Source organism: Sus scrofa, chromosome 9, assembly GCF_054392235.1.
Source record: "Sus scrofa isolate SSC_HxYL_T2T_F1_AM1 chromosome 9, Sscrofa_HxYL_maternal_Yorkshire_Landrace_v2.0, whole genome shotgun sequence".
NCBI classification, from domain to species: Eukaryota; Metazoa; Chordata; class Mammalia; order Artiodactyla; family Suidae; genus Sus; species Sus scrofa.
In genome coordinates this window covers 112024256-112041298 of record NC_139391.1, presented here as the reverse complement: position 1 = coordinate 112041298, position 17043 = coordinate 112024256, and the positions used below count along the sequence as shown (strand labels likewise).

Below are 17043 nucleotides of genomic sequence, written 5' to 3'. Positions count from 1 at the left end.
GGGCCAGATTTTTCCAAAATGGCAACTTGACTGGACCTCCACCTCTACTGTCCTGCCCACCCCCACCATGAGCCACAGCCAACTCCTGCTTTCCCAGGTGACCCTCTAAGACACCAGGTAGGTCTGATCTAGATTTTTAGGGAGTTCCTGCTTTACCCGTAAAACCCTGTTTGTGTCCTCCAAGAGTGGAGTCTCTTTTTCCCCCAGTACTGTGGAGCTTCTGTGCTCAAGCCCCACAGGCCCTCAACACCAAGTGCTCTGAGGGTTCCTCTTCTCAAAGCCAACCCTCTAGACTGGGGGAACCTGACATGGGGTTTAAAGCTCTCACAACTGTTGAAGAGCATCTGCACTATAGTTATTTTCCAGTTTGTGGTTTGCCTACTTGGTGTGTATGGGGTTTGCTTATATCAGGAAAGCGCTCCTCTATTATCTTGCTGTGGCTTCTTGTCTTTTGGGTGTAGACTCTTGTTTTTGGTAGTTTCCAGGCTATTTTGTCTATGGTTATTCAGCAGTTGTGATTTTGGTGTATTCATGAGAGGAGGCAAGCTTGAGTCCTTCTACTCCACCGTCTTGTCTCTAATCCTTCACAAAAGAATAATTTTTAATAGTCTAATTCTGTTATTTCTTATATCTCTGGAACCAGAGGTCTCTGTATGGGAGAAATAATTTAGAGACATGTGTAAGAAGATTGTGAACACACCGTGCTCCTAATTTTTAATTGCAAGTATCAGTATGAACTCAACAGATATTTTAATCTTATCTTAAAATGGTATATACACTGTATGTATATATTTTAGTACATATAATGTTAATCTGAGGATATCTATGTGTATTGTGGAATAAAGCAAATGAATATTTATGTGATATTTTAATTTTGACATTTCCTAGCTGTGTCTAGTGATAAGTCTCAGAAATGAGCAAACTTGGTTTCCAAAATGTGGTCTTCAGATGCTACTGACTTCTAAATGTAACCATGGCTTCTTCAATAAATCTTTGATTCCAGATTTGGGGTGAGAAGTACACAAAATGATCCTGGAATGTTTTTATACCATATATATGAAGAAAACTCTCAATAACTTCTAGTTAGAGTCATGGCAGAAGATTTCAGGAGCTAACTTGAAGAGGCCCTAGGGTGACCAAGTATGTCAATTTGAGCACTTGAAGTCCCATGTTCTGGGGAACCTCTTAGTGTTGGCCAAGTCAGTACAGATGATCAGCCTCAGAGGTGCCCACTGGCCAAAAAATGGAACCATGTAAGGATAAGAGCTATAATGGACTGGCATTTTTATTATGTTTAAATCTATAAGTTCATAATGACACCTAAAACAATGAACTGATAGTTAATGTTTGGTGTGTATTAGGAAATCAGCCCTTAATTTTGAAAAGTGATAAATCAAGAGGAAGAATCCAGTGTTTATTCTTACTTTTCTATACCAGTGGACAGTACCACTGGTAAACAGGTGTAGATGAGCTAGAGTTTCTTGTCATAGAGACATTTTATATGCTAGGAAGTAAGGACAAAATGATGAAACTGGAGTATAACCATTTTGTAGTCTTACTATGTTTTAGTAGATTTTGACATTGATTATCAGTGGCTGCTAACAACACAAAAAGAGAGAAAATTATACATATGTTATAAAAACACTTCTACCAAATGAAGAATTTTGCCCAGAATATTAGACCTGAGTCCAGTGAAGCTGCTTATGTCCACCTTCTAATATATAGGGAATACAGAAGATAGAGACACTTGTTAAACTACACTCTGGCAATGCAACCAGGAAAACTCAGTCTGTGGGAAACTATAGGACAGATGATCCTGTACATTCAACAGATTGCAAAGGAAAAAAGGAGATGCTTGGAGAACCATATAAATTTTATTTTATTTATTTAATTTTTTGTCTTTTTGCCTTTTCTTGAGCCGCTCCTGTGGCATATGGAGGTTGCAGCCAAGCCGCGTCTGCAACCTACACCACAGCTCACAGCAACACCAGATCCTTAACCCACTGAGCAAGGCCAGGGATCGAACCCGCAACCTTATGGTTCCTAGGGGGATTCGTTAACCACTGCGCCACGACAGGAACTCCTATATAAATTTTAAAAAGAGCAAAGTAAACTATAATACTTACATATCTACACTTCAGTGATAAAGTCATAAATAAAAGTAAGGAAGTGATGATCACAAAAGCCAGAATGGTATCTTTCCATGGGTTTTGTCTCCTGATCTGCATGGTAGTCCTAAGTTCACTTAGCTAATTTTTGTGGTTTCCTTACTCATAATATCTAAATTCACCTATATTTTTAAAGACTTGATCTTTTAAGATCAATTTAGATTCGCAGCAGAATTGGGAGGAATATACAGATTTCTCGCACATCCCTTGCCCCCACACATACGTACATAGCCTCCACCTTAATCAACATCTGCCACCAGAGTGACACATTTGTTACAATTGATGAGCTTACACTGACACATCATTATCAAAGTCCATAGTTCACTCTTGATGTACATTTTATGGGTTTTGAGAAATGTATAATGACATTTATCTATCATTATAATATCACACAGTTGTTTCAGTGCTTTAAAAATCCTCTGTCTCTTCATTCCTCCTACTCCTGGTAACCACTGATCTTTTTACTGTCTCCATGGTTTTATCTTTTCCAGAATGTCATATAATTGAAATCATATAGTTTGTAGCCTTTTCAGATGGACTCTTAGTAATATGCATTTAAAGTTCTTCCTGTGTCTTTTCATGGCTTGATATATCGTCTTTTTAGGGCTGAGTTACATGTTTGTATTATATTTGATAATAAAAGTCTGAAATAAAAGATAAAGAAGAAAAGGAAATTGATTGGAGTGGAGGCAACTATATTAGGAAACCATGAGAGTAGATGCCTTATAGATTATCTAAGATGTGTTGACTGAGGGTTTTATTAAATGCTCTCCTGAGAAGATTCAATATAATCTGTTAGTAGACAGTCACTGAGCTTTATTAAAAAGGGGGCTGGAGTGCTGAAAACTGTGTTTCTAAGAAGATAAATCTAGCAGGATGAATTTCAATAAGAGACTGGAAAGCTAGCAAGGAGACCACGGTGTTAAGGTAAAGGTGATAAAAATTGGATTAGGGTGACGACTGTAGGAATAGAGGTAAAGTAACTGTTGTGAGTTATGCAACAGAAGTATAGTCACTAATACTTGATGACAGCTTAAGTAGAGTTGAAAAGAAAAGCATTAGAAGTAAGCTCAGTGATTTCATGTTTGAGGGCATATCCTTTATTGAGAAGGTATTGGGAAATTCTGGAAGGACAGTTCTTGGTGATTAGACTAAACAAGAGCTAATATTTCTCCCCATGATGTTTTCATAATCTAAGAGGAATGACTGCTAGGGATTGTACATTCCAAGTAGTACATCTAAAAAGGTAATTCTGACGAATGGGAAACTGACAACAGTGGTTGTTTTTGGTAAGTGCATAGTTGGGACACAGAGTTATAATGGTGACTTTTTTTTTTTGACTTTTTAATCTTATTAATCTGCTGAATTTCTATTACATATTCAGATAATAAAATTTAATTAAAAGATAAAGATGCCCCGATCTTTCAGCTCATAGAGGGAAATCCTTATTTTGGTGTTCTTTTATTATTTTAAGTACTTCAGACTATACTTACTTGGAAAAGCAGTTAGGTAAATGTTTTTAGTACTTGGTTGCCTTTGACTTACATGTTTTGGTAAACATTGTATATTTGTGTATGTTATGCATGCATGCGTGTGTGATTGTAGCTGTGTGTGGCTCTGGGGTGTGTGTGTGTGTGTGTGTATTTTACTCAGAAAAAAATGTTTAGCTGGAGCTTCAGGGACCCTGTCTTCCCAGTACTTTTAAGTCTTATTGCTACCAGTTAGGATTTTCCTCCTCAGATGGGAGGTTTCTTACTTCTGAACCAGCTTCAGAGCTATTCAGAGATGGTGGTGGTACAGCAGCATAGATGGTCTCTCTTTTCTTTATTATCACTACTGAAGGTGAAAGTCACTACATGTATGTTATTCCATCAGTCTCCCTTCTCATTCTCCACCAGGTGAATCGCCCTAGATTGTCTTTGTAATAAAGTATCCTGAAATACGCAAGTATTTATTTCAATGCCAGATCCAATAGGATAAAGGTAAAGTCCTTGCAGATAGATAAGACCCAGTATTGGATCTGGCATTGAAAAAGGGAATAAAGGTGATCTGTAAGTGATAAGAGTTTTTTGTTTGTTTTAATAACTTTCCCTTTTACAATTTGTCACTAATGATTAAAAAAAGAAAAACCTATTAGGAAAAATCAGTAAGGCCTGCTTATTCTTTAAGGTCAAATGAAATTGGGAGTTTTAAGTCCATTCCCTTGGGGGCACATGAAAGAGACTAGGATTGAAAACAATAGGAAACAGTAGGGAGCTAAGCAGGTGTCGCACAATGGTTGTCAAACTTGGCTGCACACTGGGACTGCGTGAGGATAGTAAAAACAAATACCGATGCATAGCTTCATAGAGATTCTGACTTAATTGGTCAAGGCTCTGTCTAGCCTGGACATTGGAACTTTCTGAATCTACGCACTTGAATTTAATGAGGTCAAGACTGACAACCGCTGGCCTAGAGAATAAAAACTGGTCTAGGACTTAGGGGATGAGTACTTGGGTTTTATAGCACGTCAATCCCAAATTCTCTTTGTTTGTGAAATGATGCTTTTTGAAGACTTGTGATTATTTATGTTTCTGATTGGTGGAGAACAAAAAAAAAAGAATGAATGATTCAGTCATAAAAAATGAAGGAGTCTTTAGCATCTGGAAAGAATAGACAGATGCACATAGTAATAAACCTTTGTGGATTGACTTGACTTATTTAACATTGCACAGGTTGCCTGTGATTTGCTTCGGAGAATAATTCGAATCTTGTATCTCAGTAAGAGACTCCACGGACAACTGCAGGGGGGGAGTAGAGAGATAACAAAAGCTGCTCAGAGTCTCAATGAACTTGGTAAGTTCTTTTGTTTATTGATTCATTCATTGAAGGAAATTTGTGTAGTTTCCAGTTTTTGGTGATTGTAAATAGAACTACTTCAATATTTGCATACAGGTCTTACTTAAGATTTCATTTCCCTAGGAAAAATGTCCAAGAGAAATACTGTTTTTTAGAATATAAATCCCATGTTGACATTATGCCTAGAAGATATATTGAATTCATTGCTTCATTTGTCATTCTTTTCTCAAACATTTAGAGCAGCCTCTTGACTTCCAAGGGTTTTGCAGTCATGGTTTTGACTATTAACAAGTTGCAAAGGTCCATGATAAAGCAGTTCATAATTTTTCAGGGAACATTTTGAATATCTACTGAGTGCACATGGAACTAACACCTGCATTTTAATGAAACTTGGTGGTTTTCTTCTTTTCATGCGGTACTCAGTTTTTCTGAAGTTGATATGCTTAGTGAATTTGTACCTTTGTAGGTTCAGAAGGTCTTTGATTATATCCATCTCAAATATCAAGAGTCTACTTATTCTTAGTAATGTGCTCTGAAAGTAGTTATGTCAAAAGGATATCAGAAAGATGTGCATTATATGTTCTTTTTGAATTTTCCTATCTTTGATATTTAAATTACATAGTCATGCCATAATGCTTTTTCCCTGCTTCTTTACTTAGGAAATGTAATATCCTTCACAAATCATGCTTCAACAACATTTCAATTTATAATATTCAGATGCATTGCTTAGACACATCATTGGGAATATATTAAATTTGTGACAGTATGTTTGGAATATATTGTATAAAAATTAATTTTCAAGCAGTGAGTAATGCTTCAGTGTTTTTTCCACAATACGTGCTAGATACGGAAATGTAAAAATCCTAGTATCGTCAGTTATTTTTTGCTTTATCACATTTAATTTCTGTGCTCCAAAAAATAAACTTTAGGATAATAGAATTATTAAAAACAAACTCAAATTATTCCGAGGTTTATTATGTATATTTATATATTTGTCATCACTGACACTCTTCCATATTAAAAAAACTGCTAGATTTTGATTATGATTATCATCTCTTTTAGAAACAACAAATGCTATAATGCAAATGATGATGTCTTCTTTTTTATTTTTTTATTTTTAGGGCCACACCTGTGGCACATGGAGGTTCCCAGTCCAGGGTTCAAATCAGAGCTGTAGCTGCTGGTCTATACCACAGCCACGGCCACGGCCACATGGGATCCAAGCCGCATCTGCGACCTACATCACAGCTCATAGCAACGCCGGATCGCCAACCCACTGATCAAGGCCAGGGATTGAACCTGCATCCTCATGGATGCTAGTCAGATTTGTTTCTGCTGAGCCACAATGGGAGCTCCTCTTATTTTTTAAAAAGCAGGCACAATTACCTTTCATAATTGTTGCTGCTGTGTAGAGTATAAGCTCATCCTTCCAATGAGACATTGGCTTTACCCAAAGTTTTATAAGTATTAAATAAGGGCAGGTTGTTGAGAAAGGTTAGTAAATGGTGAAGTTATCTCAAAATGGATTGTGTTAATTTAAATTTTTAAAACTTTGCAGATTATCATTTTAAAGCCAAGCAGAATTTGTGAAGGCATCATGTCTTCATCATTCACCACTGTGGTTCAGTCTTGGCTAGTTCTGGCATTGTCAATAAGGAGGAGCCAAGAGGGGGATAAAAAAGTGTCTACATTTGGAATTACTATTTTAATAAAAGTAATGATTTCATAATCACTACTGTAGTTATACATGTGCAGTAAATGACATTTCTATGCTTGGAACATCTCTTTATTATCAATGTCTGTATCTGTCTGGTTATGGTTCTCATTAGAAAGAATAAAATGATGAAGAGTAGCAGGCCCTTGAAATTAGCTTAAAACCATTCTCTCAAACTTGAGAGGTCTTGAGGCTTGAAATGTAGTGACCAGATAAAATACATTGACATCTGGAATTCAAGTATATTCTGAGGTACTTTGGGGAATGTCAGTGCCTGCTAATGGGCACAGATTTCTCTTTGGAGTGGTGAAAATGTTCTGGAATTAAACAGTGGATTGTTGCACAGCCTTGTCAATACACAAAAAAGCCAGTGAATTTTATGTTTTAAAAGGTTGATTTTTTTATTTTTTATTTTTATTTTTGGTCTTTTGTCTTTTTAGGGCCATACCAAGGGCATATGGAGTTTCCTAGGCCTAGGGGTCTAATCGGAGCTATTGTTGCTGGCCTACGCCAGAGCCACAGCAACACCAGATTGAGCTGCGTCTGCAACCTACACCACAGCTCACAGCAATGCCGGATCCTTAACCCACCGAGTGAGGCTGGGGATCGAGCCTGCAACCTCATGGTTCCTAGTCAGATTTGTTTCTGCTGCACCAAAACAGGAACTCCAAAAGGTTGATTTTTATTCTACATGAATTATGTATCAATTTAAAATTATATATCAATTTAAAAAATATATTCTGGTATCTAGTGACGATTATCTCATGCTGGTACATTTTCTTTTTTAAAAAATTGGGGTCTAAGTTATATACAGTACACTGCAGCATGTTGAAAATGTACAGGAGTTCCCATTGTGGATGAGTGGTTAAATGAACCCAACTAGTATCCATAAGAATGCAGCTGCGATCCCTGGCCTTGCTCAGTGAGTTAAGGATCCAGCATTGCTGTGAGCTGTGGTGTAGGTCGCAGACATGGCTCAGATCCCATGTTGCTGTGGCTCTGGCGTAGGCCAGCAGCTTCAGCTCTGATTTGACCCCTAGCCTGGGAACTTCCATATGCTGTGGGAGTGGCCCTAAAAAACACTCACACACAAAAAAGAAAGTGTACAGTTCAGCAAGTTTTGGCACAAAACCATCCCTAGTATTAAAATAGTGAACATAACCCTCACCTCCAAAAGTTTCCTTATGCCCCTTGATAATTCCTCCTCAGGCATTTATGGATCTGCTTTCTGTCACTGTGGATTAGTTGGCACTTTAAAGAATTTTATGTAAATGGAATCATACTGTTTGTATGGTTTCTTGTTTTTGTTTGTTTTATTTTGTTTTGTCAGCTTAATTATTTGGAGATTGACCCATGTTGTGTGTATCAATAGCTTATTTTGTTTTATTGCTGAGTAGTTTCCCATTATATGGATATCATACAGTTGGTTTATGCATTCACCTGTTGAGGATATTTGAGTTCCTAGTTTTTGCTGTTACAAATCAAGTTGCTGTGGACGTTCATATGAGGTATATGTATGGACATTTGCTTTCATTTCTCTTTGATAAAAATGTAAGTGTGGAATGGTCAGATCATGTGGTAAATGTATGTTTAACTTAAAGAAATTTCCCAGCTGTTCCCACCCGAAGTGTATGAAAACTCCAGTTTTCCTGCATCATTGTCAACCCTTATTATAGTCAATCATCTTGATTTTAGCCATTCTAATAGGTGTGGATTAGGGTCTTGTTTTTGAGTTCACCCACAAAAAATTTACTAGAGCTAATAAAGGAGTTTAGCAAGATTAAAGAATATAAGAGCAACATGCAAAATTAGTTTTATATCTATATACTGTTAACAAGCAATTAGAAATTGAAATTCAAAAATACTGCTTTAGCAAGATTAAAGAATATAAGAGCAACCTGCAAAATTAGTTTTATATCTATATACTGTTAACAAGCAATTAGAAATTGAAATTCAAAAATACTGCTTACAGTAGCATCAAAAATATGAACTATTTAGGGTTTAATTTGACAAGATACATAAGACCTGTATACTGACAACTAGAAAACATTGTTTAGAACAATTAAAAAAGACCTAAATAAATAAACCTGTCCATGAAGTGCAAGACTTTATAGAGTTTATTAATAGGCCCATTCTCCCTAAATTTATCTGTATAAATTCAACATAATTATAATCTGAATCCCAGCAAGCTTTTATTAGAAATTGACAAACTGATTTTAAAATTTGTATAGAAATGCAAAGAATCTAGAATAGCCAAAAACTTCTAAAAGAAAACAAAGTTGGACCATTGTCCTACATGATTTGAAGACCTCTATTACAAAGATTTATAGTAATCAAGACAAAAAATAGATAAGTAGGTCAGTGGAATGGAATAGAGAGCCCAGAAATAGATCCACACGTGTAAGAACAGCACATTTAGTGGAGAAATACAGGCTTTTTCAACAGATGGAACTGGGACAATTGGGTATCCATATGAAAAACAGAACTTTTATTCAGACTTCACTTCATACAAAAACATAACTAAATTCAATGGATCATAGTCCTAAAACTAAAACTATAGTTGTACCTCACTTCATAAAAAAATAATAACTGCAAAGAGATCATAGTCATAAAGGTAAAACCTAAAACTATTGAATTAATAGAAACAGAACATTTTTTATGATTCTGAATTAGAAAATGATTTCTTAGATGTATCAACCAAAGCACACTTCACCCACACAGAGAAATTTATAAATCAGACATTTTCACAATTTAAAGCTTCTGTGAGTGTTACTGTTAGAAGAATGAAAACAAAAGCTATAGAAAGAAATACTTGCAGGGTATGTATTTAATAAAGAATTTGGAGTTCCCGTCGTGGCGCAGTGGTTAACAAATCTGACTAGGAACCATGAGGTTGCGGGTTCGATCCCTGCCCTTGCTCAGTGGGTCAAGGTTCCGGCGTTGCCGTGAGCTGTGGTGTAGGTCGCAGACGCGGCTCGGATCCTATGTTGCTGTGGCTCTGGCGTAGGCTGGCAGCTATAGCTCCGATTGGACCCCTAGCCTGGGAACCTCCATATGCTGCGGGAGCAGCCCAAGAAATGGCAAAAAGACAAAAAACAAAAACAACAAAAAGAATTTGTGTCTAGAATATATTAAAAAAAAAAAACTTTCAACACTGGTAAGAACACAACCTAATTAAAAAATAGGCAAAAGATTTGAACATGCACCAAAGCAAAAGGTGAATGGCACATATGCACATAAGATACTCAACATTATTAGGCACTAGGGAAATGAAAAGTAAAATCATGCTGGTCGGGAGTTCCCTTTGTGGTTCAGTGGTTAACGAATCTGACTAGGATCCATGAGGATTCGAGTTCAATCCCTGGCGTCGCTCAATGGGTTAAGGATCCAGTGTTACCATGAGCTGTGGTGTAGGTAGCAGATGAGGCTTGGATCCCACATTGCTGCTGTTGTGGCTGTGACTTAGGCCAGCAGCTGCATCTCGGATTTGACCCCTAGCCTGGGAATTTCCATATACTGTGGGTGCGGCCCTAAAATAGCGAAATAAATAAATAAAATCATACTAGTGTCTTATTGACCGAATAAGAATTATTTAATTGCAGATTATTAGTATGTAATGATTAAAAAATAAAAATACATAGTGCAGATTTCATTATTGTATCATATTGATTTATGGCTTCATTAAATTTGAGACTAGATGAAAATTTAGGTGAGTCATTACAAATTGGTAACATTTTTTTGTAAGCATTAGTTAAGATGACATACTTAAATCACACTTAGGGTATTCTGTGTTGTGGTTGTGGGTTAATTGTTGTTAGTGACTTAACATTTTGCGTCAAAGCTTTATTGAGTAATCATTTAAAGATCATTTTTTAGAAGTGTAATCAAGCAATAAATTTTAATCAAGCAGTTGGATGTGATAGAAAGTATTTTCTTCATTTTTATTGTGTGATCTGTTCCTGAGTTTTGTAATTTAGTTGCTAAACTGCAGTATATTAACACCATATGTCATGACAAATATGATAGATGAGCCGCAACAGGAACTCCAACAGACACCTTTGTTATGCAGAGATATGAAATGTTAACTGACGATTTTAAAGTAAACAGCTATAATGGGGTGGAGCTTATAAAATATCCTGCCTGCTCTTCTGATATCATGGCTAATGATATATTTTTTCCCTTTTGCTCTTAAGAAACAGATAATGAATAGCCTTAGGCCACATCAGAGATTTGTAAGGGTAAATAATTTGGGTGTTAAAGGAGACCACTTTTTTTTTTTGGTCTTTTTAGGACCGAACCTACGGCATATGGAGGTTCCCAGGGGTCAGTCAGAGCTGTAGCTGCTGGCTGCCACAGCCACTGCAGTGTGGGATCCGAGCGTGTCTGTGACCTACACCACAGCTCACAGATCCTTAATCCACTGAACGAGGCCAGGGATCGAACCCTCATCCTCATGGATACTAGTCGGGTTCGCTAACTGCTAAGCCATGACAGGAACTCCTAAAGGAAACTATTTTTTAGTCTAATCAGGTTTGCATATTCATTTCTGTGCTGATATGTTTTAAAAGCTTATTATGTGCTTATCTCTAAGACTGTTTTAGAGTTATCCTAAAACAGGATTTATAAAGACCATTTGTGATCTTTGGGACACTTGGATGTTACTTCAGATCTGGTTTAGACATGTGATGGAACCTAGTTATAAGCCATACTTACTTAATTTCTAACAAAAATAAGAATAGTATTTAGTCAGGATTTCATAGACATTTCTTGTACAATCTTCTAGTAAGGTTAAGATAGGGTTAAGTAGTTCAAAATATTATTTGTCTTTAAACTGTATCCTGAGGAATTCTGCTTGGTCCTCTCTTAAATACTGAACTGTGGTAATTGCTGGATGGAGGGTGAAGAGAGAAGGTATTTTGTTTTTTTGTTTGTTAAATGTGGTTTGGGAATATTTAAGAATAGCCATCTAATTGTTGTGGAAACTTGCCATCTGAAACAGTTGTAGATATTGTAGATATTGTAGAGGGTGTTAGGCTGTAGCAATGAAACTAAAATCTGAATGGAAGTAGCTGGGAAGACTTGTGATGGCCAATGACCTAATGAACAAATCGGGTTGACTGGGCACTTGGAACCTAGTCATTTTAACATAATAACTAGAGCAACACAATATTCACAAATTTTCCTTTTGTCTAAGTAATATTTACCTTCCTGACACTTAGAGACTTCAAAACATTATAAAATTGTACTGTAAAACAACATAATTGTTCCTGCTCTGTAGTTTGTAATTAAGAGACAGGAGAGCATAGTCTTTGAAGCCCTCTAGAGTTTAAGTCCCATTTTTATCCCTCTTGCTAATTGTGAATTTTGACAAGATAAATTGTCTCTGAGATTTCAAAGGACCCCTGGGTAGATTTAGTGAGACAAATTTATAGATTGTCTTTGACCATGCCTAGTATATAGTAGGTCCCCCAAATGTTGCTATTCTCTTATCCTTCCTTTTTTTTAGAAATAGAACTGAAGGATGAATTTACATACTATTTTGAAGGTCACATTGCTTATACATTGTCATTGGTGGTTGTGTGTTCTTGTGTGTGCAAAAATGCCGTCTTTTTTGTTTTTCCTTAAAAAAATCATAGGATGTAAAGTACATTTCTCATGCATTTTTTTCTGGTAACAATATTGAAATCTTACTATAAAGATTTTCAAGTTAAATTTGGGTGCTGGTGTAGAATAAACACATTTAAGTGAAAATCAAGTCTCAGATACTGAGACAAGAAAAAAATACTTCTTTAAGGAACTAGAGTAATCAATCCATAGTGGGTTTTTTTGTTTTTTGTTTTTTGTTTTTTGTTTTTTTTTTTTTTTACATTACACAACTGCGTTGAAAATGCATTTATTATGTTTTAAAATAAAATTTTAGAAAAATGATAAAAGCTGTTATTGATTGCTCTGTGGCAAATGTTACGCTCAACATTGTATATTGAGGCTTCACCACAGTCCCCGGAGGTAGATGCAGTCATTTTACAGATGGGGCAACAGAATCTGGATGAGATTAAATCATGGTCCCAGGATTACACAGCTATTAAGAAGTAGACTTGTACTTGCAATTATTATTTATTTCTTTCACTTGTACCTAGTGCAGGTGCTAATGAGCTCCAAAGTATGAGACTCAAGAATTGTGTGAATTTGGGACTTTTGCAAATTGGGGTAGAGGCCAACAATATTACTTGTTAGTGGAAGTTGAAAGACCCATGAAACTTAAAAAAAAAAAAATTAATATAATTGTTTCTCTTTTCCTCCATTGATGCTGACTGCATTTTTCTTTTGAGATAAGAGATTGGTTTAGGATTTAAATTATTCATTTTGAGTATTCCAAGAAAATAAAAATATGCCTTAGATAGGGGTTTGTATTTTGCTTCTGATTATTTAAATGTATTCTAGAGAACATGTAAGAGTATTAAATCAGCATTATTTAAATAGACTTCAGAATTCCAGTTGTGGCTCAGTGGGTTAAAAACCCAACATAGTGTCCGTGAGGATGTGGGTTCAATCCCAGGCCTGTTCAGTGGGTTAAGGACCCTGTGTGGCCACAGCCTGTGGTGTAGGTCACAGGTGCAGCTCTGCTGCAGCTCCCATTTGACCCTTAGCCCAGGAACTTCCATATGCTGTGGGTGTGGCCATGAAAAAATAATAATAAATAGACCTCATAATTTAACATTTTATTGAAGTGTAAAAAAGATGCACAATCTCTAAGTATACAGCTTAATAATTTTTTTTTAGTTTTGATTGCCTTTCCTAATTAAAAGTACAAGATAATAGTTGAAAACTTTAAAAAGGAACCTGCCAAAGGCTGAAGAAAGCACAATTAATGTACCATCTTTCTGGAGTTGCCCTGGGTTTTTTAAATGAAAAATGTTAAGTTTCATGTATTTTAACTTTTTTTTTTTTTTTTTTTTTTTTTTCTCTTTAGGGCTGCACCCACAGCATATGGAGGTTCCCATGCTAGGAGTCAAATTGGAGCTACAGCTGCTGCCTACATCATAGCACAGCAACATGTGTCTGAACCGCATCTGTGACCTACACCACAGCTTGTGGCAACACCGGATCCTTAACCACTGAGCAAGGCCAGGGGTTAAACCCGTATCCTCATGGCTACTAGTTGGGTTTGTTAACCTTTGAGCCACGACAAGAACTCCATGTTTAACATTTTAACTTTGGGAAAATGCAATAGTTTGAATGTTGGTTGAAGAAATGAGAAAAATGCTATCTACCACTATGCTAGTTTAAAGTAAGCCAAAAAAATTAAGTAACTATGGTCTTTTAATGTTTTTAAATCTACAAACTGTGGCAAAGGAATGAGTAGTTCATAAAGTATGCTTATAAGGAGTTCCCACTGTGGCTCAGTGGAACTTCCATATGCTATAGGTGTGGGCCTTTGAGAAAAAGTATGCTCATAAATGAATGTGACATAAAACTAAAGAGAAACAAGACCTGGATATTGACAAATTATCTCAGTCTGGGCAGTATCTGTGAGGAAAATGTCTGTTTTAAAAATATTTTGGTGACCAGTTAATTTGACTTTCAGAGGCTCAGTTATATTTAGGTTTCATTTAATATGATTTTTTCTTTTTTAAGGGCCTCACCTGTGGTATATGGAAGTTCCCAGGCTAGGGGTCATATGGCAACTGAAGCTGTCAGCCTACGCCATAGCCATGGCAACACCAGGTCTGAGCCATGTCTGCTACCTATACCGCAGCTCAGGACAACACTGGATCCTTAACCCACTGGGTGAGGTCAGGGATCAAATCCTCATCTTTGTGGACACTGCAGACACTAGTTGGGTTGTTACTGCCGAGCCACTACAGGAACTCCTAATAGTTTCTTTTTCTTTCCTTCTTTCCTTCTTTCCTTCCTTCCTTTTTTTTGTATTTTGTCTTTTGAGGGCCATACCCGCGGCATATGGAGGTTCCCAGGCTAAGGGTCTAATCGGAGCTGTAGCTGCTGGCCTAAGCTACAGCCACAGCAATGCTAGATACAAGCCGTGTCTGCAACCTACACCATAGCTCACGGCAACATCTAATCCTTAATTCACTGAGTGAGGCCAGGGATCGAACCCGCAACCTCTTGGTTCCTAGTTGGATTTGTTTCTGCTGCGCCACAATGGGAACTCAAATAGTTTCTTAATTTGTAAAATTATTCTAACAATATACTACTTGTGAAAACTAGGAAATTCAGGTATTTATTAATTGCTGAAAACTAGACAGTGTAGGTGTAGTTATCTCCTATGGATTCATTTTGAGAACCCTCCCAATTGCTTTCTTGTACCTTATTAATCTATGATACATACACTTTTGCACTTAATATTATATTATGGGTATCCTTCCATGTTAATAAACATAAATCTGTGTCACTTTAATGGCTGGATAATATTCAGCTGAAAACTTTCCAATAATTTGTGTGAATAGTCTAGTGTTGTTAATTATTTTTATCATTTATGTATTAATTACTAATATAGCTATCCTTTGATGACTATGCTTGGAGATATACTTTTGCATAATTATTCCCTTGCTTCTTTAGGATAAATTTAAGAAGTTGAATTTCCTGGTCAGAAGTTGTATTTCAAATTTTGCTTAATATTTCAGAATGAGAAAATACCTACAACTTTGTCATAACTAATGGACATGAGCGTTTTAAAATTATTTGCCAGTCATGTGAAAAACAATATAATGACCTTTTTTTTTTTTTTTTAACTTATTCTAATTTGCATTTGTTTTTGCTGTGTTTGAACAGTTTTGTGTTTGTCTTTTGCTTTTCACTTTGAGTTACTTGTTCTTGGCCCATTTCCTATTGCTTTGTTGGTTTATAGGTATGTATTTTTTTTAAGATTTTAATTTTTTCTATTATATTGGATTTACAGTGTTCTGTCAATTTCTGCTGTGCAGCAGAAGTGACCCAGTCATCCATCCATATTTGTGTATATGCTTTTTCTCACATTATCCTCCATCATGTCCCATAACAAGTGATTAGGTATAGTTCCCTGTGCTATACAGCAGTAATCTCATTGCTTATCTATTCCAAATGCAATAGTTGAATCTACTAACCACAAACTCCTAGGCCATCCCACTCCCTCCTCCCCCCTCCCAATTGGCAACCATAAGTCTTTTTCAAGTCTACAAGTTTGTTTCTTTTCTGTATATAGGTTCGTTTGTGCCATATATTAGATTCTACATATAAGTGATAAAATATGGTGTTTGTCTTTCTCTTTCTGACTTCACTTAGTATGAGAGTCTCTAGTCCCATCATTGTTGCTATAAATGGCATCTTTCTTTTTTATGGCTGAGTAGTATTCCATTGTGTGTATATGTACCACATCTTTTTAATCCATACATCTGTTGTTGGACATTTAGGTTGTTTCCATGGCTCAGGAACTGTGAATAGTTCTGCAGTGAACATAGTGGGTGCATGTATCATTTTCAGTTAAAGCTTTGTTCTGATATATACTGGGAGTGAGATTGCCAGATCATATGATAATTATGTATTTAGTTTTCTGAGGAACCTCCATACTGGTTTCCATAGTGATTGTACCAATTTACATTCCCACCAACAGTCAAGGAGGGTTCCCTTTTCTCAACACCTTCTCCACCATTTGTTATTTGTTGACTTGTTAATGATGGCCATTCTGACTGGTATGAGGTGGTCCATCATTGTAGTATTGATTTGCATTTCTCTAATGATTAGTGATGTTGAGCATTTTTTCATGTGTCTGTTGACCATCCATATATCTTCTTTAGAGAAATGTCTGTTTAGGGCCTCTGCCAATTTGTCAATTGGGTTGTTGGTTTTTTTGCTGTTGAGTTCTAAGAATTGTTTGTATATTTTGGAGATTAAGCCCTTGTAAGTTGCATCATTTGAAACTATTTTCTACCATTCTGTATGTTGTCTTTCTGTTTCTTTTTTTAAGGTTTCCTTCTGTGTAAAAGCTTGTAAGTTTGATAGGTCCCATTGGTTTATTTTTGTTTTTATTTCTTTTGCCTTGGGAGACTGACCTAAGAAAATATTTGTATGGATAATGTCCTAGAATGTTTTGCCTATGTTCTCCTCTAGGAGTTTTATGGTGTCCTGTCTTATGTTTAATTTTTAAGCCATTTTGAGTTTATTTTTGTGCATGGTGTGAGGGTGTGTTCCAATTTCATTGATTTACATGAGGCTGTCCAGTTGCCCCAGCACCACTTGCTGAGAAAACTGTCTTTTTCCCATTTTATCTTCTTGCCTTCTTTGTCGAAGATTAATTGACTGTACGTGTCTGGGTTTATTTCTGGGCCC

The 17043-nt window shown here is 36.3% G+C and overlaps 1 protein-coding gene across 4 annotated transcripts in view; it reads left to right on the top strand.

The window, feature by feature from the left end:
* Positions 1-17043, top strand: part of COG5 (component of oligomeric golgi complex 5) — a 277016-nt gene that overhangs the window by 37585 nt on the left and 222388 nt on the right. For all 4 annotated transcript variants that reach the window (XR_014816125.1, XR_014816126.1, XM_021102595.2 and 1 more), the window contains exon 6: positions 4883-5003. Coding sequence is in view for 2 of the 4 variants with exons in the window: in XM_021102595.2 (XP_020958254.2) it covers positions 4883-5003 (121 nt within the window). In the remaining 2 variants the exon portion in view is untranslated. The remainder of the gene's footprint in view (positions 1-4882; positions 5004-17043) is intronic.